General features: G+C 43.5%; 2 protein-coding genes across 2 annotated transcripts; both read right to left on the minus strand.

Annotated features, from left to right (window-relative positions):
* Positions 1 to 9034: 9034 nt before the first annotated feature.
* Positions 9035 to 13114, minus strand: LOC134293812 (chemerin-like receptor 1). Its single transcript, XM_062962589.1, has 2 exons — positions 11905 to 13114; positions 9035 to 10334 (listed from the first exon to the last, which is right to left on the minus strand). Exon 2 carries the CDS (start codon positions 10287 to 10289, stop codon positions 9201 to 9203), a length of 1089 nt encoding a protein of 362 aa, XP_062818659.1. The 5' UTR covers positions 10290 to 10334; positions 11905 to 13114; the 3' UTR covers positions 9035 to 9200.
* Positions 13115 to 23897: 10783 nt separating this feature from the next.
* LOC134293843 (hyaluronan synthase-related protein-like) lies at positions 23898 to 26291 on the minus strand. Its single transcript, XM_062962732.1, has 2 exons — positions 26171 to 26291; positions 23898 to 24612 (listed from the first exon to the last, which is right to left on the minus strand). The coding sequence occupies exons 1-2, from the start codon at positions 26271 to 26273 to the stop codon at positions 24044 to 24046; spliced, it is 672 nt and encodes a 223-aa protein (XP_062818802.1). The 5' UTR covers positions 26274 to 26291; the 3' UTR covers positions 23898 to 24043.
* Between the last annotated feature and the right edge of the window lie 802 nt (positions 26292 to 27093).

Here is a 27093-nt window from a genome sequence, read left to right on the forward strand (position 1 = left end):
AATAATACCAATAATAATAGAGAAAAATAATAAATGTACCATATATTCTCGAGTATAAACCCAAATATAAGCCAGCCAGGACCCTCACCCAAGTATAAGCTGAGGGGGGCTTTTTCAGTCTTAAAAAAAGGGCTGAAAAACTAGGCTTATACTCAAGTATATACAGTAATTTAGATTATCAAAGCAAATAATCCACATGATCTGCTTTGAACTGGATTATCTGAGGCTACACTGCCATATAATCCAGTCCAAAGCAGATAATCTGGATTTTATAAAATAGTGTAGAAGGGGGCTCACTGTTATTATAGGAAGGTAGAAGGAGTGTAGAAGTAGTATGTGAGTAGAAGGGGCAAGTTTGCAGTATGCATGATATTGAATGAATGCAATCAGTGTCTGAATGCCTTGTTATGACATCATTTGAAGTAGCAAAACAAAACATTTTGTTCAGACAAAATCCATGCACGAGCACATTTTTGTGGGTTTTCAATTTTATTTATTCACACACTACACTTGCCATTTTTTCCTAAGATCAGTGGCCACCTATACAAAAGCTTTGAAATTAAATATTTTTGTATAACTAGATAGCACTGAATAATCTTACTCCATTTGACAAAAATTATTTATGCACCTTAGAATTTGGATTTTAATTCCCCCTCCACTATGGTTTTACAGCGTGTTTGTAGAACTTATGGCCAAAAGACTTGAATATCAGACATTTTCTTTTGAAGGCTCATAAAATGACTTGGATTCTAGCTTGCCAACTGGTAAGTAAATGGTCAAAATCCTGGTAAGTATGGAAAGGTGAAATTTAGGGAAAGGCTCCAAGTTCAGTCCCTGGTATTTCCAGCTTGGATAAGGGGCGATGGGGATGTTTATTTTATTAAATTCCACCTTGCTCTCAGTATGGAATGCAATATAGATTAAAGCAAAAATACAGCTAAAACTATTCTTTAAAAAAATGAAACAATAATACTATATACCCCCCCCCCCCCCCCCAAGATATCTCTTGGGGCTTGTTTCTAGGACCTCTGTGGATACCAAAATCTGTGGATGCTTGAGTCCCACTATATACAGTGTCAAACTAAATGGCATCCTTTATACAAAACATTAAAATCAGGGTTTACTTTATGGATTTTTCCTAGATTTATGGTTGGTAGAATTCAGAGGATCAACTGCACCAACAGTACTAATTCAAAACAATTTAGCAACATTTAAATCATAACAGCCAGAATAAAGGCACAATATTTCTTAGTAAAACCCCATCTAAAACCCCATCTATTTCTTAGTAAAACCCCTTTGCAACCCCATCTAAAATCTAAAAACATGTCTGAACAAATAACTTTTTGCTGACAAAGGAAACAAAGCAGGAAACGGACCTAACTGACTTTTTGTGGGAGCTCTGAAGCTTGGAGAGGCCACCAAGAAGAACCTCTCATTTTTCTTTACCAAATGCACTTGTTAGATAAGGACTTCCCTAAGAATTTATAAAATTTGGCCAGACTCATTGTGCCGTCCGCCGGACAATAAAAAACTATAAAACTGAAACGTGCTGTCCTTTATCCGGGCGAACTGCAAATCCCTATAAGCTGTCCTATAGATATTGAACAACTGAGTCTGGATAACTTCAAAAAAGGATGTTTATTCATACAAGGTTGTAAACCTGGCACAGATCTTAAAGTTGCAGAAAATGAAACAAATTTCCATAGGTTTTAGTTGCAGAATTATCCCTGGTTCCAGAAGGCAAAAGTGATTATAAAACCACTATACCCTAATCACGCTGCCTATATTAGAAGGAGAAACTCTTTCCTTCCCTATCTTTACAGCAAAGATTAGTTCTAGAAGCGATGGAATAACTCTGCTCCTCTAACTAGATTTCCTATTCCAGATCAATATAATTCAATACTTATCTAATTTGGATAGGCTTAGATTGGCCTGGTTTTGAGGATGATTTGTCCCAGTTAGCTTTGCACAGCTCCAGCACGTTGGAAGACTATAGCCAGAATGAAGCTCCAAAATGGAGACTAGACCCTGGTAAAAAGGGCGGTCCTAAGATGTTGCATTCTTTGACCAATCACTGCAAAGAAAACTGCAGCCAGCTCTTGCAGATTCCAAGCCATTTTTCCTAGGCTTTTGCAGCCAGAGGCTCAAACAAAATGTAAAGGAGGGAAAACAAACAAACGACCAATAGGTAAGGCAAACCATCGTCCTGGGGGACGGAACACTCCCCGCTAAATTCCCAGGATGTGGGAATTTACCAATCAAAAACATACAAACACCTTTGTATACACAACAATACAAACACTAGAACTTTAAACATCTCCAATAAGCAACACGAGGTCACTAATTGGTCTGTCCAAAATGGACACTTTGTCTCTGTTGCAAGTCTTTAATTGAACTTTCCTGACCTTACCATCCGGGCAAGGAAAGGTCTTTAATACAATGCCCATGGGCCACGCATGGCGGGGCAAGTCTTTGTCCTTTAACAACACAACGTTGTTAACCTCAATGTTGTCCTGTGGGCTTTGCCAGATTCTTCTAGCTTGAAGCTGGCTTAAGTACTCAGCTTTCCACCTTTTCCAAAAGTGGTTGGCCAAGGACTGCACCTGTTTCCACAGGGCACGGTGAGTTCCGTCCGGAACTGGCAACATGATGTCCTTCCATCCTGGCACCTTTTGTGTCAAAATAAGTGCAGGAGTCAGTGGTTGTAAGTTCTCAGGGTCACTGGTAAGGGGAACCAGCGGCCGGTTGTTGATAATTGCGGTAACTTCCGCCATAAGTGTCACCAAAACATCATGCGTCAATGACCTATGACTCAAAAGCATGGCATTAAGGATTTTGCGACTAATACCAATCATCCTCTCCCAAACACCACCCATGTGGGAGGCGTGAGGAACATTGAAAGTCCACATAATTTGTTCAGTATTCGTAAAGTTCTGAACCTTTGGGTCTCTCCCAAACCTAGACACACAATTGAGTTCTTTGGTCGCACCTACAAAATTGGTGCCACAGTCCGACCGAATTGACTTAATTGGCCCTCTGAGGGCTATGAACCTTTTTAATGCGTTTAAAAATGATGAAGTGTCCATCCCTTCTATGACTTCTATATGGACAGCTCGTATTACTAAACAAGTAAACAAAACTGCCCACCTCTTGTTATTTACAACACCACCCCTGGTTTTCCTAGTGACAACCTCCCAAGGACCAAACACATCGATTCCCACATGGGAAAAGGGTGGGTCTGTCAAAGTCCTATCCTGAGGTAGTTCTGCCATCAACTGACTTTGACAGTTTCGCCTAAGGCGCCTGCATTTAACACATTTGAAAATACAACTGTTGACCAACCTTTTGGCATTAACTACCCACAGACCTTCATTTCTAAGGGCTGCCTCAGTTAGAGTTCTACCCTGATGATGGATCCTTTCATGGTGATGCCGAACGAGCAGCAATGCAGTGTGACTATTAGGGGGTATGATGATGGGGTTTTTTATGCACGCCTTGAGTTTAGCTTTGGCTAACCTTCCTCCAACTCTCAAAATACCCTCCTTGTCTAGAAATGGGTTTAACTCATTTAGAAGACTTTGATTAGGGATGTTGAGCCCTTGCTCTAGCCTAGCTATTTCCTGCTTGAAAGCAGATCTCTGCACTGACTTGAATATGACGCTCTTAGCCTTTATCATATCCTGGACCTGTAAAGGCTCACTATCTTTGCAAGCTAAACGATGTATAAGCCTAGCTACTGCTCTAAGAAGACTGTGCCACTCCGAAAAACATTCAAAACGGTGTGGTTCCAGGCAAGATCTTTGGCCCATCTTGATTTCTGTGGTTGATTTGCAGGCTTTCACCTCTGCACTTCGTGAGACTTGAGCATTCATAATGTCCGAAAACCTTTGCTCATCTTTCGAGAGCGCTGTGGCTTCGTCTCTCTCGGAGACTTTGAAGATGGAGGAATACTCTGGAGTTATTGCTTGGCAGTAGACTGAGATGTGACTTAGGCAACTGCGCACAAGTGTAGGACGTCCACCTTTAAGCACCTGTGCTTGATTGGAGTCCAACGACGATGGTGGGTGCATCTTGTTTATGCACACTGGGCCTGTAACTGTCCAGCCTAGTGGTAGCAGCTGAGCAATGGGCGCCCCTGGAGGTCCCTTAACTTGGTCGTTCACATAGAACAAGTTCGGACAGTCCGCACCAAGCAGAAGGGCAATGTCCACATCTGGACGGAAAGCAGGTATGGCATTCTTTAATCGTCGCAAATGTGGATGAGCCTCCACAACTTCTCTAGTTACAATTTGTTTTTTGTTCCGAGGGATGGAGGAACACTCAATCAGGTCTGGCAACTTGAACTGCCTCTTCTGGTCGCAAGAGGAGACAACAAAGCCAGATGCTATGCGACCCTGCAACTTCTTTTTTCCTGCACACGTAGTCATAGTGTAGTCAACCATCTTGGTTTTAAGGTCAAACATGCGGAAGAACTCTGGAGTAGCCAGGGAGGCGTCGCTTTGTGAATCCAAAGCCACGTAAAGTCTCTTTTTAAGCCAAGGTCTTCTGGCTGGATATACATCCGCTAGGCAGATAGGATGACAAACTCTGTACTGGTGCGAGTCAGAACACAGCTCTGTACAGGCGACTGCTGAAACCTCCACCTGCATCTCTGGTACGACTGGCTTGTCGGTGTCTTCGACTGCTGACTTTTCTTTTGGTGAAACGTTCCCTTTGGGGTGGGAGATGACACTGGAGTTGTGCATTGCGGTGCAATGCTTGAGGCTGTTGCATTTCTCACACTTGACGTTTTCTTTGCAGTTGGACGCAAAGTGTGGAGTTGCTCCACAGCATCTAAAGCAGATTCCCTGCTTTTGAACTAGCTGTTGCCTCTCTTTGTATGACTTTCTACTAAACTCCCTGCAGTTGGCCAAGCTGTGAGGCTTTTGGTGGATAGGGCAAAGCAACTCTTTTACCTCCGACCTGGGTTCATCAGTCTTGTGTTGAGTTTCGACTGCCTTTACGCTGACAGGTCTATTGGCCTCTCTAGGTGGTTTCTTGTCCACTTCAGATGCCTTCCCTGGATGGGTCCCTTGGTATAAGGTGGGGAGGCCCGTCTGCGGATCATTCCTTTCTCTGGCTGCCCTGGTGATGAACTGGACCAAATGAGAAAATGGAGGGTATGCCTGGGAGTGGGCCTCCTTGTAGTTGAAGACCTCCTGTCCCCAGCGTTCTTGCAAAGTGAAGGGCAGCTTGGTCAAGATCTGCCTCTGGGACAGGTGCTGATCGAGGCACTTCAAACCGGGCAGTTCTGGATTCTCCTTGGCCGACTCTAATTCCGTAAGGAGATCGCTAAGGTCCCACAAGAGTTTGAAGTCTTTGAGTTTCAAAGCTGGGAACCTTTGGAGCTTGTCCATAAGAGATGCTTCAATCTCTGTGCTGGCCCCATACCTCTGCTGCAACCTGGCCCAGGCCTTTTCCAGGGCTTTGTCGGGATCGGCTACGTGGGCTGCGTAGATCTTCTTAACTTGTGAGGATGAGGCTGGGCCCAACCATGCAGCCAGAAGAGTCAGTTCTTCCTCAGGCAATAACTTTAAGTCTCTGATTGCTCTCTGGAAGGTGGCCTTCCAGAGAAGAAATTCCTCAGGCTTGTCCGAAAACTTTTCGACACCCTTGTCCTTAAGATCTCTTCTGGGGCTTCTGATGATGGAGACAAGCTGGGACTCTGGCGTCGAAGGGAACAATTGAGGAGTTTGCTGTTGTGGAGTGGACTCCCACCGTGCACCTTGCGTCAACCTTTGGCCTCTTGGAGGGATGACATCGACCACTGACGAATCGGTGGCTCCCTGTGCAGCTGTCTGTAAGGGCCAACTAGCACTTGGCCTTGAGGCCCTGATTGACTGACCTAGGGATTTAGCAGGAGGCACAGGTAGCTCGGGCAAGGGTGAGCTCCCCGCTATGACGCTCTGCTCTGCAGGAAACTCAAAAGTGACTTTGGGGCCCTGCTCTGGGTAAGGAGAGAAGTCTTCCTGTTCCTCATCCGAAAACTGGCTGTTTAAGCTATTAAGATGCACAAGCACCTTGGAAGAAGGGTCCTGCTTCGGCAACTGACTTACATTTTCTTCTGTGAGTGGCTCAATTAGGGCCTTGGCCAAAGTCTCAGCCCTTACCTTTTTGGCAGTAGCATCCATCCTTATTCTAAGCATTTCTATTTCACCTTGCCTTTGGGCCTGTTCCATTTGCATTTCGCTTTGTCTACGGGCCTGTTCTATTTGCATTTCGCTTTGTCTACGGGCCTGTTCTATTTGCAGTCGTTGCTCTTCTTCTTTAAAGGGAAGGGTGAGATCAGCTGCCTTAGCATCAGCCTCCGCCCCCGCTACCTTGCTCTTTAGCTCCAGACGTGCAGCCTCCTTAATGTGCAAGGCAGCTAGGGAAGAGATGGCACTCCCAGCAGCAGAAGACTTGCTAGAGTGGCTATGTTTAGATGATGCACACTCCCTTAGTTTAGATACCTGGCTAGAGCGGTTGGACTTAAGACTAAGTGCCACAGCAGGTGATTTTAAAAGATTGGTCTCATGGCTGCATAAGGAAGACTGATTTCCTTTTGGCTCAGACCTTAGATTAACAGATGGAGAACTAAATTCCAAGGCATCTAGAATTGCCCTCACCTTATTTTCTTTCTCATTAGTGTCAGCTAAGACACTCACTATTTCTAACTCTGAATCCTTGGCGTTAATGCGCTCGAGGACCTGGACTATCTTAGACACCAAACCCCTCCAGAGACCGAAGGTCTCTTCAAGGTCGGTCTGTAATATGGATGGCACCCTTGTAATACCCAAGCTCTCAATTCTGTCCATCAATGTTACAATTCGCTCCCATGCCGAACCTAACCTCACATGGAGGAGCTCCTTTTCACCTATTAGATGGGCTAGCATCTTGGCTGAAGGGTGCTTTATCCTTTGGGGCCTTTCATTCCTACTTTCAGCCTCAGAAGGAGGTATACCATCTGTATCATCTTGAAATTGCATAGACATTATGTATTCTTAATAGCAAGTAAATTTACAACAAAAGCAAATACAACATACCAGCAAGTAAATTTACAATAAAAGCAAATGCAATATATAATACAATGCACAACACTTAACCATAGCAATATATATCACTAAGTAACTATACTTTACAAAGATTGTGACCTTTGGCGCCAGATTTTAGTGGGCAAGCTGCAAAATGCCAACTGACAGCAACTTGCCACTTGATACCTCCCTTGCCCGAGTGACGTAAACTGCCAAAATGGCGACTTCGCCAAATTTTCAAGCACCTCGTGCTCTGCGGCTCGAGGCCTGCCGCCGAAGGAGCACCGAGGCTGGCTTTGGAAAGGAGGAGAGAAGAGACGCCTCCTCCCCGCTGTGAAGGGAGGTCACCACCGCAGGTCGATGAAGCAGGTCACCACCGCAGGACGATGAGGCAGGTCACCACCGCAGGACGATGAGGCAGGTCACCACCGCAGGACGATGAGGCAGGTCACCACCGCAGGACGATGAGGCAGGTCACCACCGCAGGACGATGAGGCAGGTCACCACCGCAGGACGATGAGGCAGGTCACCGCCGCAGGTCAATGAGGCAGGTCACCACCGCAGGACGATGAGGCAGGTCACCACCGCCGGACCATGAGGCAGGTCACCACCGCAGGACGATGAGGCAGGTCACCACCGCCGGACCATGAGGCAGGTCGAAGCCGGCCGAGTGCTCCGGCCGAACTCGCAGCAGCGTTGCCAGGCCTGTCCAGGTTCTAGCCTGGTTCTGGTGGGCTTCACGCCTCAGAGCCAGCCAAAGAACTGTCGCTGGTGCTCCGCGGCTCGAGGTCTACCGCCGAGGGAGCCCTGGACGTTGCTGGGAACTGCACAGCCTGTGCAAACCCAGAAAGCCACTGGGCCACGTGCGCACACGCGAGCCAAATAGCAAGGAAATAGAGCCCCACTATTTGACTCCTTCAGGTCTGAGAGCGGGCTCCACTGCCTCAGACGCTGGTAGAGTCTTTAGGTATGCAGACTGAGCTCAGGCGGAAAAGCCGCGGCCTATACTAAACTTCCTAAACTATAAAAAACTATAGGCTGTGCAAGCTAGCTGAAGCGGAAAAACCGCTGATCTACCTCAAAACTGTGCCGTCTGCCGGACAATAAAAAACTATAAAACTGAAACGTGCTGTCCTTTATCCGGGCGAACTGCAAATCCCTATAAGCTGTCCTATAGATATTGAACAACTGAGTCTGGATAACTTCAAAAAAGGATGTTTATTCATACAAGGTTGTAAACCTGGCACAGATCTTAAAGTTGCAGAAAATGAAACAAATTTCCATAGGTTTTAGTTGCAGAATTATCCCTGGTTCCAGAAGGCAAAAGTGATTATAAAACCACTATACCCTAATCACGCTGCCTATATTAGAAGGAGAAACTCTTTCCTTCCCTATCTTTACAGCAAAGATTAGTTCTAGAAGCGATGGAATAACTCTGCTCCTCTAACTAGATTTCCTATTCCAGATCAATATAATTCAATACTTATCTAATTTGGATAGGCTTAGATTGGCCTGGTTTTGAGGATGATTTGTCCCAGTTAGCTTTGCACAGCTCCAGCACGTTGGAAGACTATAGCCAGAATGAAGCTCCAAAATGGAGACTAGACCCTGGTAAAAAGGGCGGTCCTAAGATGTTGCATTCTTTGACCAATCACTGCAAAGAAAACTGCAGCCAGCTCTTGCAGATTCCAAGCCATTTTTCCTAGGCTTTTGCAGCCAGAGGCTCAAACAAAATGTAAAGGAGGGAAAACAAACAAACGACCAATAGGTAAGGCAAACCATCGTCCTGGGGGACGGAACACTCATATTCATGCCCATGGACATTGAGTTATACCCACTCCCTTCCCTCAAAAGTTGGAAGTGATTGGAAGTGGTCACACAATTCTTTCCCTTGATTTGAATGGTCATAAACTGTCACACACAGAGAATATTTCATGCAACAATGCCCCTTTCTCCCCCCCCCCCCCCCGCCCTTTGCCTTTAAAAAACATATTGCATAACATATTGCATACTCAGTGAAAACAAATCCTTTCTTGCATCTTCCGGAGATCTCCACCAAGTTGCACAAGGAGTTTGGTTTGCAAATCTAGCTTGCACTTCTTTGATGGTACTGAATACTGACTGCATCTAAGTCTGAGCAAGGATAATTCAAACCATGCTAGATTCCACACCTGATGTGGAACTGGAGTTTCTGTTGCTGGAGAAAGAGGACACCACCCAGTTTTCACTGAAAGCTCCTTTAAAGGTGGACAGGAATGATCGGCAGTCAGTTCGTCTGCAATTGGGGCCAATGAAGGCATACAAGAGTGGGTTCAGGCAGCTGTTGAGGCAGACCAGACTGTGAGCCAATGGCATTCCTATATCAAGGATTATTTTCATTTCAAAGTTGTCATGCTCCAGCACATCAAAAATGGCAAAGAGGTGGTAGGGGAACCAGCAACAGAAGAAAGCCACAACTACCGCTACTATGATTTTGAAGGATCGGCTAAACCGACCAAAGATCTTCCCTCTTAACTTGATGACGATGGCACAGTAGCAGCCCAAAATGATATGGAAGGGGATGAGAAAACCTACCACCAATTCAGTAATCACCAAAGAACGGTGTGTCCATAGACTGCTGGCATCCTCCGAACCAAAGTTGTATGTGCATTGTATAGTGCCATCCCATATGTGTTCTGTGTCACGGAAGATGAAGTAAGGCAAGCTGAAGGTCAAGGCAGTCACCCAGATGGCTGCAGCTACGATGGAAGCCAGTCGGAGAGTACGGTTATTCAAGGCCCAGACTGGATGAACTACCGAAACACAGCGGTCAGCACTGATGGCGGTCAAGAAGAAGACACTGGCAAACATGTTGAGGAAGGGCACCACCATGTCAAGTTTACACAAAGCCCTCCCCAATGGCCAGTGATCCAGGACAGCATAAAGAATCTCTGAAGAGAGACAAATAGCAAAAACAAAGTCAGCCACAGCAAGGTTGAGATACCATATGGTGGTCACTGTCTTCTTGAGATGGAAACCTGTGAGGAAAATAACAAGGCCATTGCCCACAGCCCCCCAAAACAAGGTGACACTGTAAATTGCTATGGAAATAGCTTTCATCACCCAAGTGCTGTGCAGTTCATTATAGTTAGATTCCGAGAGCCAGTCGCCATCCCAGCTAAAGTTGTAAAAATCATTGTAGCTAGATGGTGGAAATTCAATGTTTCTGTTGAATGGAAAGGAGGTGAACGCATCCATCTCTTCTCACAATCACTTGTGTTTTTTTCTCTATTCCGATTTCTTCTGTTTAAACAGAAATGAATAAGGAAGTATATGTCAGAAAAGGAGAGATTCAGATCTAGAAATCAGAAATACAGTTGGCCCTCCACATTGACAGGCTTTACATTTCCAGATTTGATTAATATTTTCTCTCTAGGAATCTCTAGATCTTCTTCTTCTTCTTCTTCTTCTTCTAATAATAATAATAATAATAATAATAATAATAATAATAATAATAATAATAATACATTTCTTAGTCACTTCTCCTCATGGCTCAAGGTGGGTTACAACATTGCTAAAACACATAATCATTTAAAAATAAAAACACTCTGTAGAATACACATATTTCCATATTAAAATCCACAAAACAAAAGTTAGATATAGATATAGAGTGGAAGTTTAAATTTTTGATTAAAATGGTCTGGGTAAGCCTGCCAGAAGAGATAGGTCTTCACTTGGGTCTTAAATTGCGACAGCTGATCTAGCTATCTAGCTCTACTGGCAGGTCATTCCACAGTCTTGGGGCGGCCAATGAGAAGTCATCTTGGTGGTGGTTGCCAGTTGGGTTCTGGCAGGCTGGAGCAGATGCCCCTCAGAGGACCTTAGTGTTCAGGGCAGATTGTATAGGAGAAGGCGATCCTGTGGGTAACCTGGACACAAAGCGTGTACGGCTTTAAAGATCAAAACTAACACCTTGTCCTTTGCCTGGAAACTAATTGGCAGCCAGTGGAGTTACTTTGGGATAGGTGTAATAAGCTCACTCCTAGATGTTCCTGTAACCAATCTGGCTGCCATATTTTGAACCAACTGGAGTTTCCGAACTTGGTACAAAGATAGCCCAATGGAAATAATATTAGTCCAACCTTGAGCTTACCAGTGTGTGCACTGTTATCTTCAAGTCCTCTAAATCTAGGAAGGGGCACAGTTGGTGTATCAACTGAAGCACATAATAAGCACTCCTGATGGTTACATGTACCTGGGCTCACATTTGGAGAGACGGATCCAGGAACCAGCTTGTCAAAAGCTATGAACACAGTCTTTCAGGGGGAGTACAACTCCATCTAGAACTGGTTGACACATCTTCATCCCCAGATTAGAACTCTTGATGGCAAACACTATCAATACAACTCTGCAAGAAGTTTACCATAGAGTAGATATTCCTAGGCATTTGTTGGCACTCCAACACATTTTTTTGGTTAACTTCTGGTGGACATTGACCATAGAGTCATGCTGAAAAATCTAGTGAATCTTAGAGTGCTGCTTTCTTTGGTTAAAAAAGGTGGGGGTTTTACATTCAGTTCTCACACTTTTGTAAGTCCTACACCCTGAACCGATGCTAAAGTGGAGAACTAGCTATGTTTCTCTGATTTTGATTTTTTTTTTCGTGTCAGGAGGAACTTAAGAAACTGCAAGTCGCTTCTGATTTTGATGGGAATTGTAGTTTGGAGAGCTACTAGTGCTCTTTGGCTAAAGATGTTGTTAAACTGCAAGTCCCATGATTCCATAGCATTGAGCTATGTCAGTTTGGTTTCAAATTGCATTGAATTGACAGTGTAGATGTATCCTCAGTTGTAAGGAAAGACACTCTACTCACCCCAGTATTAATAAGTTGTTCTCTCCCTCTTGATGAAGTCTTGGATGATTCTTTTGTTGCTGCTTTGCTGGACAGTTATACCAGGTCTCCATTAAGTTCCTTCCGGCCTTTCTTATCATGTTCATTGCCAGCTATCTCTTGCTGCCTTTCTAAAAGATGTGCCCACACAATCTGAGCAGTTCTTGCTTAGGGAGATCACATCTGCATTCACAGACTATTCAGGGACAAACTTTTAGTTCTCTTAGGCAGAATTCAATATATCATAGATTCTAGAAAAATACCTTTTTTGGACAATAGCCCTACATCTGCCAACCAGCTGGACAATTCTGCTGCATTCCAAAAGAATAACTTTCCTAAGCCCTGACAGAAAATTAATACATTCCTCTGAACTGGAACTGAAATTGTCATAGGCAGGGGCAGCCAGTAGATATGTAACTATAGATATAGTGAATTAAGAATACTTTTCTTTTTTAACCTGATGACATCTCTTTGGGAATCTCTAGGCGCTCCAGCATGGTCAACTTTTAGCAGAAAAGAGAACATATTAGTCAATTCTACAAATAATAAGATCTGCAAAAGCTAAACTCATACAATTAGCAGGCTGAGTGTAGTTGGGGATGTGGATAACGTCACTTAAATTTCCAAAATAAAATCACTTTGCACGAAACCTGGGGCTTTCAAATATTTTTTTCCCTATCTGGAAACCTTTTTATATCCATACTTTTCTCTCAGATTTGTCAAGGGAACATACATATCTGTCCTTCTCATTTTATCCTCACTGGGAGGTTAGAATGGCTGAGAATGTGAGTGGCTCATGGTCAGTCAGAGAGTTTCAGGATCCAGTGGGAACTAGATCTCCCAGCAGGTGCTTTGAACACTATTGATTTTCACACTTGATACAAGATGGACTCCCTTGTTCCAGTTTTCTTGAAGGATCACAGGGAAAGAAACGGAGAGAGTGAAGGAGGACGAGGTGGTCATTTACTCACTGTTTCAGGAATGTGAAAGTATGTGAACAGAAGTTGGGGTATGATATGGCACTGATGCTGGGCTTTGGTGGCCCCTTGGAGCTCTGAATGATGATGTTGTACCATCCCTGCACTCTACGCCTGTGGATCATGAAAGTGGCATGGCTCCCTCCTACCAGCGCGTCTTTTTCGGCACACAGCTTGCTATCACTCCATCTGCCCATCTCATTGGGGCTGCCAGGATCTCCAGCTGTTGAAACAGCACATGAGAGAAGACCGTTGACGTTTATCTTGGTTTCCTGTGGCTCACATCCCCCCCCAACTTTTTTGCAAATGAAACTAGGAACAAACTTTGACAGCAAGTCCTTTATAGATTCAAAAACTGAAGGTGGGCTAAATATTCCTTCCCTAGATTAAATGGGTCTTTCCTTCCACACAAAAGGAAGGTGAAAGGTAGCATGTAATACTGTATTTGAAGACTGTCAATATTTAAATCTATCCAAAAATCATCGATCTGTACATATTTCAACAACCTTGTAGTTGCAGGCACATATTTTTCTTTGGTTTCGTGGTTGCAGATTCTGTCAGAAAAAGTGAAAACATTGAGATGATCTGTCTCCCCCAATACTTATGGGAATGTGACGTTTTAAAAAATGTTTGATGGAATTTTCTAGCTAGTGACACTAGCACTATGATGCCATTGGAGCCAGTCTCTCCTTTCCTTGCCCCCCTTGCAGAATTAATTTAGTGCAAACTGCTTTTGCACTTTGAACTCACTTTGCAGCAGTTGACGCAAGCTGAGGACAAAGGATGAACATAGAAGGAGGGACCTATGAAAAGCCACCAAAAAGTGGGGACAACAGAGCATTAACTGGGATTTTTTTTCTGCCAAATTTGGGCAAGTTGGAGGGTATATACTTCTCCAGATCTCAGATCCTTACTGGTAAACACCTAGTCTACAGTTTGCCAAAAGGCCAAGCGAATCAGCGAGTGGGCAAGGCTGATTTTCTCTTGGCTTTCTTCATCAGCTACACCAGAAGGTGGTTTTGGCATCAGAGGAGCCCTGTGTCCCAGTGGATAAATAAAACAATAGCTATTCTGCTCCTTGTGCTTCAAGTTTCAGGCTTTTGTTTAATTTTTTTTTGCTGCACATTCATCTGGAAAGGGAAAGGGGAAAAATTGCCATGAGTATTGCATGCACCATTTACATTCACCCTCCAAATTGGCTAAAAGCAGCAGGCGATTATTGCAAATGTAAGCATAATGGTCTCTGTGATTGAGAAACGGAGGAAGAGTGAGCGCTGTCGTGGCATTGTTCCCAGAAAATGATGCAGACAAAGGAAGTAATGTAAGCTCTGAGTGGTTCTTTGTGGACTGATAAAGAGGATATGGATGCTGGTAAGCTGAAGAGATGTGTGAGCTCATTGCTTGACCACTGAAAGCGAGGAAGTGGGATTGTGGCCACAGTTGACACGAAGGGACCCACACTCACTGTGATTAGCAGTGGAATCACGTCGTTCCTTATATTCACAGTATTGTCGGAGTTCAAATTGAGCAGATTAACAGCAGATCGCAGTGGCCTGAGATGATTACAGTGGACAGCAATGGTTTTATGTGACAGCGTTCTTGCACACAATGATTCTCTGTGAGAAATGGTCCCTGCATCATTTGCCACTAGTGACCTTGTTTTCCTGCTGCAGTGGTACCTCCTCCCCATTGGAAATTGATTTGTCTTGCTTGATGTGCCAGATGATGACTTACACTGCAAAAGCAAGCAGCCTGAAAAGCATCTTCTCACTGCTGCATGGCTTAGAAGGAATTAAGCAAACCTGAGGTGCATGATCAAATAGCTAAAAAACAGATAGGGCTACAGCAGGTGGGAGGAAAATATCCCCAGCTATTACTGCTGGTGGCTTTGTCTTATTTCCTTTTCAAAACAAAACACTGGCCGGGATCCTGCAGTAGGAGACATACATGTATCAAGAATCTACATGTCCCCATGCTATTCTTCCCAAAACACACCTTATTAGAAGCATAGTCTCCCAAAACAGCCACTTCCATTTTGTTGGAGAATGGGTGGGGAGTGAATTATGACCTTTGCAACTAACAAATAAACAAAACAAAACAAAAAACACAAGTTGTGTTGGCGTAAGTCTGCCAGATGAGGCTGCCAAAGTCTCTAGTTTGTGTGAGTTAGAGGCAGGTGGGCTTTTCAATTTGCCAGTTTTTGTGGGAGCAACTTCCCAGGCAAAAGTCAAGTCTCCATGCAAACCACTGGTCAGATACAGATCAGACTTGTCCAGCTAGTTGCAGTTGGCAAAGATTTATTAAAAGGCGTGCCAATTTTCATATCCAGTTGATTCTCAACCAGGAAAATATGACCTCTACCTGCTCCTCTCTCTGAATGTCTGTGGGTTTGGGATTACAATTTCCCAGCAGAGTGGTTGCTTCATTCATATTGCCTAATGACATCATCAAGCCCTGCTTCATGACATCACTAGGGTTTTTACTAACTATTTGGGGTTCCTATTTGCATCTAAGTGCAATGTTTTGCTTGGGGACAAGATAGCTGAAAAATTGGTTCTACCCATCAGACCCTGTCTGAAATGTAAGATCTTCAACATCCTTATGTTCCTTATGTTCCATTAATACTCAAAGGCTAGGATGGTGAGTGCTGGTGAGAAGGCTTTCTCTGTATAGAAACTCATAGAATCATAGAACTGGAAGAGACCACATACTGTGTATACTCGAGTATAAGCCTAGTTTTTCAAACCTCTTTTTAAGACTGAATAAGCCCCCCTCAGCTTATACTTGGGTGAGAGTCCTGGTTGGCTTATATTTGGGTCAGCTTATACTTGAGAATATATGGTACATTTATTATTTTTATTATTATTGGTATTATAACATTTATTATTTTTCTCTATTATTGTTGCTACTATTACATTTATTTTACTTTATTTTTATTATTAATACATTTATTATTTCACTCTGATCTTATTATTATTGCATTTATTTTTTTTACTCTATTTATTATTACATGCATTATTTTCCTGTAATTATTATTATTATTATTATTATTATTATTATTACATGTATTATTTTACTCTATTATTATTAAAAGGATACATAAGCACATTTACATTGAAGAAGATGAGAATAATGATTTGATCAGAGTTGGACAGTCTTATCTTAAATTTGAGCTTTATTCAAAAACATTTAATCTACTGATGCCTCAATTAATGTAACTTTATTGGTATCTATTTTTATTTCTGAAATTTACCACCCTCAGCTTATACTGGAGTCAATGTTTTCCCAGTTTTTTTGTGGTAAAAATTAGGTGCCTCGGCTTATATTTGGGTCGGCTTATACTCGAGTATATACGGTAGGTCATTGAGTCCAACCGTGTCATGCATGAAAAGCACAACAAAGCATGCCTGACAGATAGCCATCTGGCCTTTGGTTAAAAGCCTCCAAAGAAGGAGCATCCACTACACTCTTCTACATCAGATTGTTGCCTCATGTACAGCTTGTTGTCCACTGTATTTGTACTTTTTCTACAACTCCTTCTCAAGTTATCTTCCACCAGGTGGTCAAAATCGTACTGTTGTGCATGACATTTGCTCCTTAAAACACTTTTAGCCTGGCACCCTGTTTTGTTTTCATGTCGACATGAACTGAAGTCATGTAAAGGGGAATACTGATGGAGCACAACTTTCATATTCTCAGAAAGGGAGCAGAGATGTAGCTGTGTCTCTAGGCCTGTTGCTCAAATGGAACCAGCACCATGGACATTGTACGACGGGGTCCACAGAATCAAATGGGCATTTGAGTGCTATGGTCCCATGTTACAAAGACTGCCAAACTGCTCCCAGGCTTGTAGCACAATGGGAACTCTTATTTTATAACTGGATACCATGTTGGATGCCAGACAAAATTACAATCAAATACATTCGAAATGTTGTGTGCCTTGTCAGCGACTCAATCTTGTAAATTCACAAATTGTAGCTTCAAATGCAAGATCATAGCCTTAGTGTTGGTTCTTGGGATTGTTTTTGCTGCTGAGGTTTTTAAAGCTGCTTTTTTGGGGGGAAAGGAAAGAAAAGTGGTTATAATCTTTTTAAAATAATGTTTTTGTCTGTTTGCCTCCTCTTGAGAATGCTGAGAGGCCATAAATAATACTAATATGCTCATTTCAGAAAACAAACATCTGAATGCAGCAGCATGAGGCACAGCATGAACTGGTACTTGAACCACATAACGTTTCCCATCAACTGTGAAGTGAAGTCATACACCCCACAAGTACCTGTGTGGTAGAATAATTGCTTTAATATAATTTTTAAAAATGTGGCCAGTAATAGGGCTGTCAGAGCAAAACTGAAGATAACTCATGGTCATGTTGAAAAGGGAATTTCAAAAAGATTTAACAGAGAGGCCAAGCCAAAAAATACATTGAAACCAGGACGCAACTGTGAATAGGGGAGGAGGAGCCGTGATCGACTGCCACATGGTCCTGTTATGGACAGGGATCCATGATGGCTGGGCTCTTGCCATTATGGCCACCCAACCCAGCCGAAGAAGTGGATTGGCTGAAGAAAAATGGCTAAAATGGATCTTTGCATAAGCCTATTGTCTACTCTCTTTTCCAGCGGAAGCCAGAAATAACAAGATTTGTCATTTACTGAGATCCTTTGCACCTCCAGATATTAATCTACAGCTTGGATATCTCCCCACAAGATAGGTACTTTTGGAGATCAGAGCATAACTTGTGATACAGTTTACAACTGTCTGTTGTGCAGTGATAGCCATTGGAGAGACTGATGTGCATTGGGGGAGTCTGGCCATCTGTCGAGGGTGCTTTGAATGCGATTTCCTGCTTCTTGGCGGGGGGTTGGACTGGATGGCCCATGAGGTCTCTTCCAACTCTACTATTCTATGATTCTATGAGTGCTTAGTGCCTAAATGCATCTACTGTCCTGATGCATTCTCTGATCTGTAACAGGACCCCAGATAGAAAATGCCGACATTCGAAGTACCCAGTGTCCAATAGAACTCATAGACCAGATGTGTATCTTTGCTATTCATTAGCAAGGTTTTATTGTGTTTCTGTATTGTAGCTAGCTACAGTTCCAAAACGTTACAATATCTGCTTTTATTTAAACCTTTAACAAGATTTTCTTTTATGTTGCCAATGCTATCCACCTTGGAGGGCATAGTCTCAATGGTGGCTAATTAAGGAAACAAATCCAGATACTTTCAACCCATCTCACAAGATTAAAAGTAGTTAAATGGAAAGGTAGAGGATCTCCAGCAAATCTTTGCAGCCATCTGTATTGGAGGCACTTAAAACAAGATTTGAATTAGCTGTGTTTGCAAATCAAATGTAGCCGTTAACCTCCATTGGCTAAAATGTCAATTAGATTTCAGATAGACTTTCTGGTACTTCCAATGTTATGATCTTGTATGGAGCATATCCCCAAGTGGTGCATTTTAGTGAAGAAAGTTTTCTGGTTTGCACCACTAGTAATAAAGTTTAGTTCTGCTTTTCCAGGCCACCTGCATGTGGTTACAGAAGCTGTGGCTGGTTTTCCAGCCTGCGCTCCAACCCCCGGGGTTTCTCTTTGCATAAAAGGAGCTCTCTCTTTTGCTTTGGAGTTGCCAAGGCCAAGCTTGAAACCTAGAGACTTGATAATGAGGAAGTATGGACTAGACTAGAAATGAGATCTAAGGCTTGGACATCTTTTGGCAAAGGAAAGAAGGCGACATATGGCATTGGGGGAAGAGGGAATTATCAAATTAACGAAATTCTGCATTCTGCATTATTCATTTCCTAATTTGATATAGGTGGTGTTGGCACCGTAAGGGTCCCAAGGCATCAGGCAAGTTAAAGGATAAATATGTTTCACTTGTTTAACTTCTATCGGAACAAGCCTGAGCAAACCTTTTGGGTTACAAAGATTTCTTTATTGTTGATGGAACAGAAAGCAAACAAAGAGAGCTAATGGATCAGCTTCCTACATATCAGTGTTTGCTAATGAGACTTGTTAATTGCAGACTAATTTTTTTAAAGTCCTCAGGTATCTAAAGCTTGGCCATGAAAGCCCACTGTTGATTTTGGGCAAGCTAACACTCAGCCTCGGAGGAAACCAAAGATTGGCAAAATCATTTCAAGAAATCTCTGTGATAGATTCATCTTGGAGTCACCATAAAATTGGAAGTTGTTTCTTTTAACACAGGGTTGGACCAAGAGTAGCCTGAGAAAATATTGTTTTTGCTGTAGGACAGAAAGGCTGCAATTGGGGATTTGTTCTACCTAAAATTTGAAGTGCACACGAAACAGCATTTTCAGTGCAGAAAACAACACTCTCTCTGCACTGAAATATTATTTTCCACACAGAAAATGCAGTTACTTCCACAGGATTTATAAAAGTGTTATATTGGTTTTGGTTTATAAAACCATACCTGAAAGTAGTCAGATCAAAAACAAATTATCTGCTTATTATTTTCACGTTAAAAGCATTGCTGCTGGTTGTGATGTTGACATGAAGGAATCTTTGCCTGTAAAAGGTCTATGAATGAGACCATGTGCTTATGTATATTTGGCATGTCAAGGGCCACATTGTGTGCAAATGATAACTGATATGTTTGCCTTGAGCCAAGGTGGTCCAAAAAAGTTATCCACTTTGCATATTTTTTATTGAACTGACATGGTGTGATAAGATGCAAATATTTTAGATTTCCTGAAAATCAACTTGTCAGAATTCAAGACGGGAATGAAGACCCTCCTTCCCTTCAATAATTATAGCTTTACCAAATAACCGCAGGGCAAAATCTTTAACATATTTATTATAAGCAACTTTAAAATACAACAGTAATAACATTAGTATTAGAGTAATAAAATATTAAAATATACAACTATATACAGGGCATTAGTACAATTATAAAATATTATTCAAGTTCACACATAGGGGTTCCATCTACCCGAATCTCCTTAAACATATTGATATTGAAGTTTCTCCAGCTTAATTCTCATTCCTTTGTTTTGAAGGACCCAGGTATTCCCAAATCTGCATTGTCCCGGCCTCTTGTAACACTTGGCTTGGAGGTCGGAAAGGTCCATCCACAACACGTCCTTGAATGGGTTGGGATGCACAGTGCAACTTCTGGCAGCACCAGGGCTCTTTTTCCCCATCACATGAAATCTCATGACATTTTTTATGGATCTCCATGTGTCTAAATGGACAGGCACTTCTAAAGCCTCGCCCCTCCTTCCAGAGAACACACACCACCTAGGTCTTCCTCCCGGAAAGCCTAGCCAAGCCCAGGCACGCCTCGGCCTCGCCCAAGTTGGGCAGTGGGCCCTCCACGGGTGGCCAGGCCAGGAGTGGCTGCAGGTGGCCCTACTTCTGTCTCTTCCCGACCTGCGGGCCCACCCTGCCCCCACCACTGCCCTCGCTCTCTCCCAGGGCAGGGAAGAGCCACACCCGGAGGAGGCGGGGGTGGGTCTGACCTCACCGGCCTGCTCCTTCCTTGCTCTCATGGCCGCCCTTTTCGCCTCCACCTCCGAGTGCCTGTGTGGGCTGAGCGCCCATAGGGGTCGCCGATCTAGGATAATTCGTTCTCTCTCCATGTCTCGATGCTGGGCAGCAGGCCTTCCACAGGCGGCCAGGCCAGGAGCGGCTGCAGGTGGCCCTGCTTTTGCCTCTTCCCGTTCTCTCTCCATGTCTCAATGTGACGCCTTCCCCTGGAAAGGAGTGTGTCCCCAGGCAGGAGGTGTGTCTTTGCATTGCTGAGAGGTCAAGGGGTTTCCGACACCACCTCGCAAGGCACCTGGTCATTTTGGGGAATGATGGATGGACGGACAGGTCTCCCTTCGGAGTCTCCAGTGTCTGAAGCAGAAGAAAATGGGTGAACCTAGTTTGAAGAGTCTTGGCCTGGCACCCACTCCCTGCTCCTGTCGATGATGGGAGGAGGGCCAGCCAAGCCGGGTGCGGACCACACTGGGCAGCGAGGGGTCACCAAGTGAGTCCCTTGGTGGAGAAGTGTTGGCCTCAGTCCAAGTCCTTGCCGTTCTGGCCCGGATCTGCCCCTCGCTTGCGATCGGCACTCTTGAAGAAGCCCAGCTGCAGACATGCAGAAAAGGACACAAAGGCAGAGGGGTCAGGGCTGCATTCAGAGGGAGGTTGCTGGACATTTATACATTTGTTCATTTACTTACAGTGTTTATATCCCGCCCTTCTTTCTCACCCTGAAGGGGACTCATGGCGGATCACATTGCACATGGCAAAGCATTCAGGGCCATTAGGCATACGACATATATAGACACGTGTGTACACCTTCCCCGGCACTTTAATGGGAACAATAGCTCAGGTATCTACCTCTCCCTGATGGTACTGACACTACTTGCACTTTTGGCTCAGTTCTTTTTGGAGCCAACCCAGGATTTTATCAGTATATTTATTGTATGTGACCTCACTTGTTTTATGATTTGTTTTATTGTTGATTGACTTGTTTTATTGCTGTTTTTATATTGTCTGATGTCTGGGCTTGGCTCTATGTAAGCCATCCCGAGTCCCTTCGGGGAGATGGGGCGGGGTATAAAAATAAAATCATTATTATTATTATTATTATTATTATTATTATTATTATTATTATTATTATTATTACTCCCTAATGCAGCTTCACAGTGACAGAAGGGACAACGGTTCCCTCTATTACACGTGTAATAGTAATAGAACTAATAGTCATCTTGGTTGGGAGAGTCTTCATAGAATCATGGAATCATAGAATAGTAGAGTTGGAAGAGACCTCATGGGCCATCCAGTCCAACCCCCTGCTAAGAAGCAGGAAATCGCATTCAAAGCACTCTCTTCCTTTGGGAGAGTCATAGTTTTTGAAGGAGGAGGAACTCCTCGCCATCCATTATGAATTTTTGGAAAAGGCCAAGGTGATCAAAGCAAAGAGCTGGGTGGGCATCAGCACAGCAATGTCGAGGGCAGAAGAGAGGGAAGCCAGGATCATGGTGAACCTTTGGCGTAGGATGGCTGCTGAGAAGGCTTTGAGCAGACCACTCAGCTGGAGGCAGATGAGTAGCCACAGCCAAGTTAATATGCTGCCATTGTAGAGAAGGTACAAAGTTGGATCAGCTACCAGGACCAGTAAGTGCAAAGAAAGAAGGACTTCATAGGCAATCCAAACAAAATAGAGGGGCCACCACACAACTCTTAAGATCCACTCCCAGATGTAGGAACAGGAGCATCGGGTCCACTGAGCAAGCCAGCAAAGAGGTGAGAAAGCATGTGGGTGTGACAGACGGAAAGTGAAACATACCTGGGAAGGGAAACAAAAGCATGAGAGGTGGATAAATCTAAGGCCTAGGCAGAAAGTCCAAGATAAAGAAAGGAAATACAATCATCTGTTCTAGTCCTCTGGAGATATGTAGACCTTTTCAAAAAATGTGCAGTGTAAGTGTTGATTTATTCTTCACTGTTATAAATCAATATTTTTAAAGTGGATTGTTGTTTTATGATGTTTAAATGTTTGTATTACAAATGACATACAGTATAAAGGGCTTTGGATTGTATATGGGAGTAAAATGGGATTAACACCTCTTACTTAGTGCCCTAACCAAGGTTGGTGAGATGCTGGTCATCTCCAAAGAAGCTCTTGATTCCCAGAAAGGTCAGATGGTACCAGCAGGGCCGGCCCAAAGCGGAGGCCACTGAGGCGGCCGCTTCGGGCGCACGGTCCCCAGGGGCGGCATGGAGGTACCCCCCCTGGCGGGGACCATGGGCTCACTCGCCGCCGAACAGGCCTGTTCGGCGGCAAGTGAGCTCTGCCGCTGCAGCCTGGCTGGCTGGGCAAAGCCAGCCGGGCCAGGGCACGCGAGGCGGGAGGTGGGGCCCTGTCTGGGTGGTGCCCCGCCTCCCGTGCCACGCACCCTGGCCCCGCCTCCCATGCTGCGTGAGAGGCGGGGTCAGGGCGAGCAGCGCAGGAGACGGGGCCAGAGTTGGCCCTGCCTCCCGCACCACTCGTCCTCGCCCAGTTGGCCTTGCCCAGCCAGCCAGGAAGCGGTAGGAAAGATATATCTTGGCTGCAAATGTATGCATATGCAATGAGTAACTTGGCCTGTTTTGAATTCTATGGGCTCTTTTATCTTCTGAACATTTCTGTTTCCGGCTGAATGATACTATTTGAAAAATTAATCTATTAAAATGTTCAATATTTTTGCAGAAATCAAATTGATTGTCCCTAAATTATATTAAAGACTCATTGTTGTCTGAGCACCTTGTAGATCTCTATGACCATTAGGCATCTCAGAATATTCTTTTTAATGTGATTTTTCTGAGGCCTTGAAAAGTAACATGACTAACATGACTGCAAGTGTAATTGTCCCAGTCCTCTGAGGACCTCCTTCCTATACCCCAGATCATCGATGAGATGTTATTCCAAGCTAAGGCTCACCAAGTGAACCAGTGATGCAAGAGACACAGTTGAAGTAAAACTGGCAGGCACTTTCAATGTTGAAGTCCATCCAGGAGGACAGGCTGCTCATGAAGCTGAAGCAGGAGCTTGTGGGGTTGTTGATCTTCACCTGCCCTCCAACTGCTCCACAGTTTGAGTCTGACCTCTGTACTTTCACCAGCTCCCTTGTTGCATGTAAGTTCAGTATGGTATTTGAATCACAGACCTAAGTGAACATGAATGTGGTGGATCATTAATGGAAGATCTCTGTTTATGGCTACTACCTCTCTTTCTGCAAGATCTCCTTTCTGCTCATGTTCTTCCAGATCAGAGTTGCCAGGATCCCAGATTTTAAGGGACAGTCTTTTCAATAACAAGTAAACAATAGAAAACCCTAAGAAGAGACAAGGAATGTTGACCACCTCTTTGTGTTGAACTACATTTCCTATTGGCTCTTGGCGATACAGCCAATGCTAGTATTGCTAGAAGTTATAATTCAACATCTGAAGGATCATTTTTAATCACTCAGACCTGAACTGAAGGTATGCGCTCAACATCACATGATAATATCCTATGTCATTTATTAAGATAGGGATGAAGAAAAAACATATCTGGATGTAGTGCACTTTGTCTTGCAGGGCTTTTGAATGCTGTGTACATCGCTTCCCATTTTCCACCCTGTTTCTGCATGATGCAGACGCGCCTCTTGGTCAAATCAATGCCTCCACTTCTTTTTTCTCAGGATCTTCTGCTTTGCCACCTGCTGTTGGGCAACTGTGATAGTTGTTCTTCCAGACATATGTTCCCAGGTCTTCCCCACATGACACCTCCTCAAATATTTTCATCATATACTCATCCTCTGGATTGTTGCCATCAATGATCATCACAACGGAAAACCTCCACTTTGGGTAGTTTATATTTCTGATTGAGGTAAGGCACTGGCGCAGGTACGATGGATCTTCCTGATAGACATAAATGGTGATGACCACCTTTTTGGTGAAGCTTCTGGGTGAAGCAGATCGGCGTTGCCTGCGCAGTTCCCGGTTGGCAAAACAGCCTTGCAGAAGGTTGTACAGGATCAAGTGGCCTGCATAGATTCTCAGAGGAAAGAAGTTGTGTGACTTGTCCATCATCTCCAAAGCCAAAACATAGGAATCAAAGATGACAACGAGGATAAAAGGGAAAAGGCAGGTTTGTAAACAGCGGGAGAAAAAGGGCTGAAGCTGGGTCAGGTCAAAGATGTCAATAGAAGGATGCGTTAAAAGAGACTGTAAAGAGACTGGATATGAAACAAAGAGAAAAAAGTTGGACAAATATTAAAACACAGATGTAGTTTTCTTGGCTGTTATGTTCTGCTAGGGTTATTTTGGTTTCCAGTGTGTGCTCACAGGGAGAATCTTGTAAAGTATCTTGACTGAAATTGTCTTTCTTGTGTATCTACAAATGTATATTTACCGAAAGTGATTCCCCTCTTCCAAGAACATGTCTAATAATATTTTAGGTGTGCAGCATCCTTCCACACTTTTTCATGGCAAGATTATTTTTTAAAATACAAGCATTCCCCAAATTACAAATTTCTGACTTACAAATGACTCAAGAGTTAAAAACAGGGCTGAGACAACAGGAAGTTAGAGGAATCTATCCCTTGGAAGGGAAATTGGCTCCCATGAAAATTATCATGGGGAAGAGGCTTCTCTGCTGAAGATTTCTCACTAATGCTTGTTTCCACAACAAGCCAATTTTTTAAAAATCCATTGTTCACAGGTACAGAAAGTCCAGTGAAATCTTCCGAACAGGGGCACAGGCAGCAAAATAAACATCATTTTGTTTGTAATTTGGGGACTGCCTATACAGCTCCCCACAGCCAGCATGAAAATTGTGACATTTGTGACTAAATAGTAATACAGTAGAGCAGGGGTCCCCAAACTAAGGCCTGGGGGCCAGATGCGGCCCATCGAAGCTATTTATCCGGTCCCCACAGCACAAGGGCAGAAGGGGGTTGGGCTAAATGACCCAAGCGGTCTCTTCTTCTCTTACAACCCTTATTATTATAAGGGCCCTCCAACAGTCTGAAGGATCATGAACCGGCCTCCTGTTTAAAAAGTTTGGGGACCCCTGAAGTAGAGTCTCACTTATCCAACATAAACAGGCCGGCAGAACATTGGATAAGTGAATATGTTGGATAATAAGGAGGGATTAAGGAAAAGCCTATTAAGCATCAAATTAGGTTATGATTTTACAAATTAAGCATCAAAACATCATGTTATACAACAAATTTGACAAAAAAGTAGTTCAATACCCAGTAATGCTATGTAGTAATTACTGTATTTACGAATTTAGCACCAAAATATCATGATGTTTTGAAATCATTGACTACAAAAATGTGTTGGATAATCCAGAATGTTAGATAAGCAAGTGTTGGATAAGTGAGACTCTACTGTAGTAATACAGAACAGTTACCATCCATCTAGTGAAACATGGTTGAATGAGATTTTGGCCAAGGGAGTTGGGATGGAGAGTGATCGGTCTAGGTGTGCTTACTGAGTCCATCGTTTGTGGACTTGGGATACCAAGTTTCCAAAATTTGCCACAAGGGATTGTTCTTGTTGTTATAAACATTTATACCAGCTCTCATCTTGACATGCTCCTCTCTTCCCTCTCCACATAGTCTATCTACACAAACCCTGTCCTTAAAACTCACTCTACTTTTTTTTATCTTTCCCCCAATCTGACCCCTCTGGTACATTCTCCAGTAACCCACTCACAGCTACCCCAACAATGTCTCCTGATATCCCCTCAAAACAAATACCCTCTTATCTTATTACTGAGAGCCATACCTGCTTCAGTTTCTAGTATGATTCTTTGGGATCTGTTATCTATACAGCTGATGTTTGAAATGTAACCATAGCAACAGCCAGTTTCCGTTGGTTGGCTCACCATTCTCTATGACATCATGCTTAGCTGTTACTGGACAACATTTCAAATCTGGGAATATCCATCGTAACTGCCATCCTTGCATTAATACCATGGCCCAATTCACTGAACAAGGGATGGGAAACCTGAATTCTGGGGCAGTAGATGACAAGAGGCATAGCTCCACCATGCCTTGGCCTAGAAGCAGATGAAAGTCCTATCTCCATCCCAAATGCCATTGCTTTGGCTTCAAGGGCAGAGAAGAAAAAAAGAGACAGTGCGATCATACATATACCCAAAAGTAGATGAAACAGAGGAACAACAGAGGATAGACTTGGACTTGCCAAATTGGGACAGTCAGACAGTTTATAAATGGACAGTATAGGGACATGGAAAAACATTTCTATCTATAGTGATACACTGTCTTGTTAAATTGACTTTGATGTATGGTGACCTCCTGAATGGTTGGCTTCCAAGGTTTTATCCACATTACAGAATTACAGCAGGTCACACCACGTAACTGCCATAGTTCAATGGTGTAGAAGTTTGGGATTTGTAGGTCTGAGTGATTCACCCTTCTTTTTCAGAGAGCTCTTCTGACACAAGAAAATTAAATCCCAGGATTCCATAGGATGGATAAATTGCAGTTAATTGTGTCAAACGTCCATTGTTGTGCAGAGTGGATGGGAAGTCAGTCACCCTATCTTCATCAGTCCTGCTCAGGTCTTACAGACTTCGGACCGTGGCTTCCTTGATTGAGTCCATTCATCTGTCTTGTGAAATGATGCATGTCTAAAAAGTGTGTCACCAACATGAAAAGTTTGGAAACTTCTCTCACAGGGAAGGA

The sequence above is a fragment of the Anolis carolinensis genome, unplaced genomic scaffold, assembly GCF_035594765.1.
Source record: "Anolis carolinensis isolate JA03-04 unplaced genomic scaffold, rAnoCar3.1.pri scaffold_10, whole genome shotgun sequence".
Classification (NCBI taxonomy): domain Eukaryota; kingdom Metazoa; phylum Chordata; class Lepidosauria; order Squamata; family Dactyloidae; genus Anolis; species Anolis carolinensis.

Coding starts and splice junctions, on each gene's coding strand:
- LOC134293812 (XM_062962589.1), bottom strand. CDS start 10,289: ATGGATGCGTTCACCTCCTTTCCATTCAACAGAAACATTGAATTTCCA.
- LOC134293843 (XM_062962732.1), bottom strand. CDS start 26,273: ATGGTGAGCCAACCAACGGAAACTGGCTGTTGCTATGGTTACATTTCA. Junction 24,613..26,170: donor CATACTAGAAACTGAAGCAG/GTATGGCTCTCA, acceptor TTTCATATCCAG/TCTCTTTACAGTCTCTTTTA.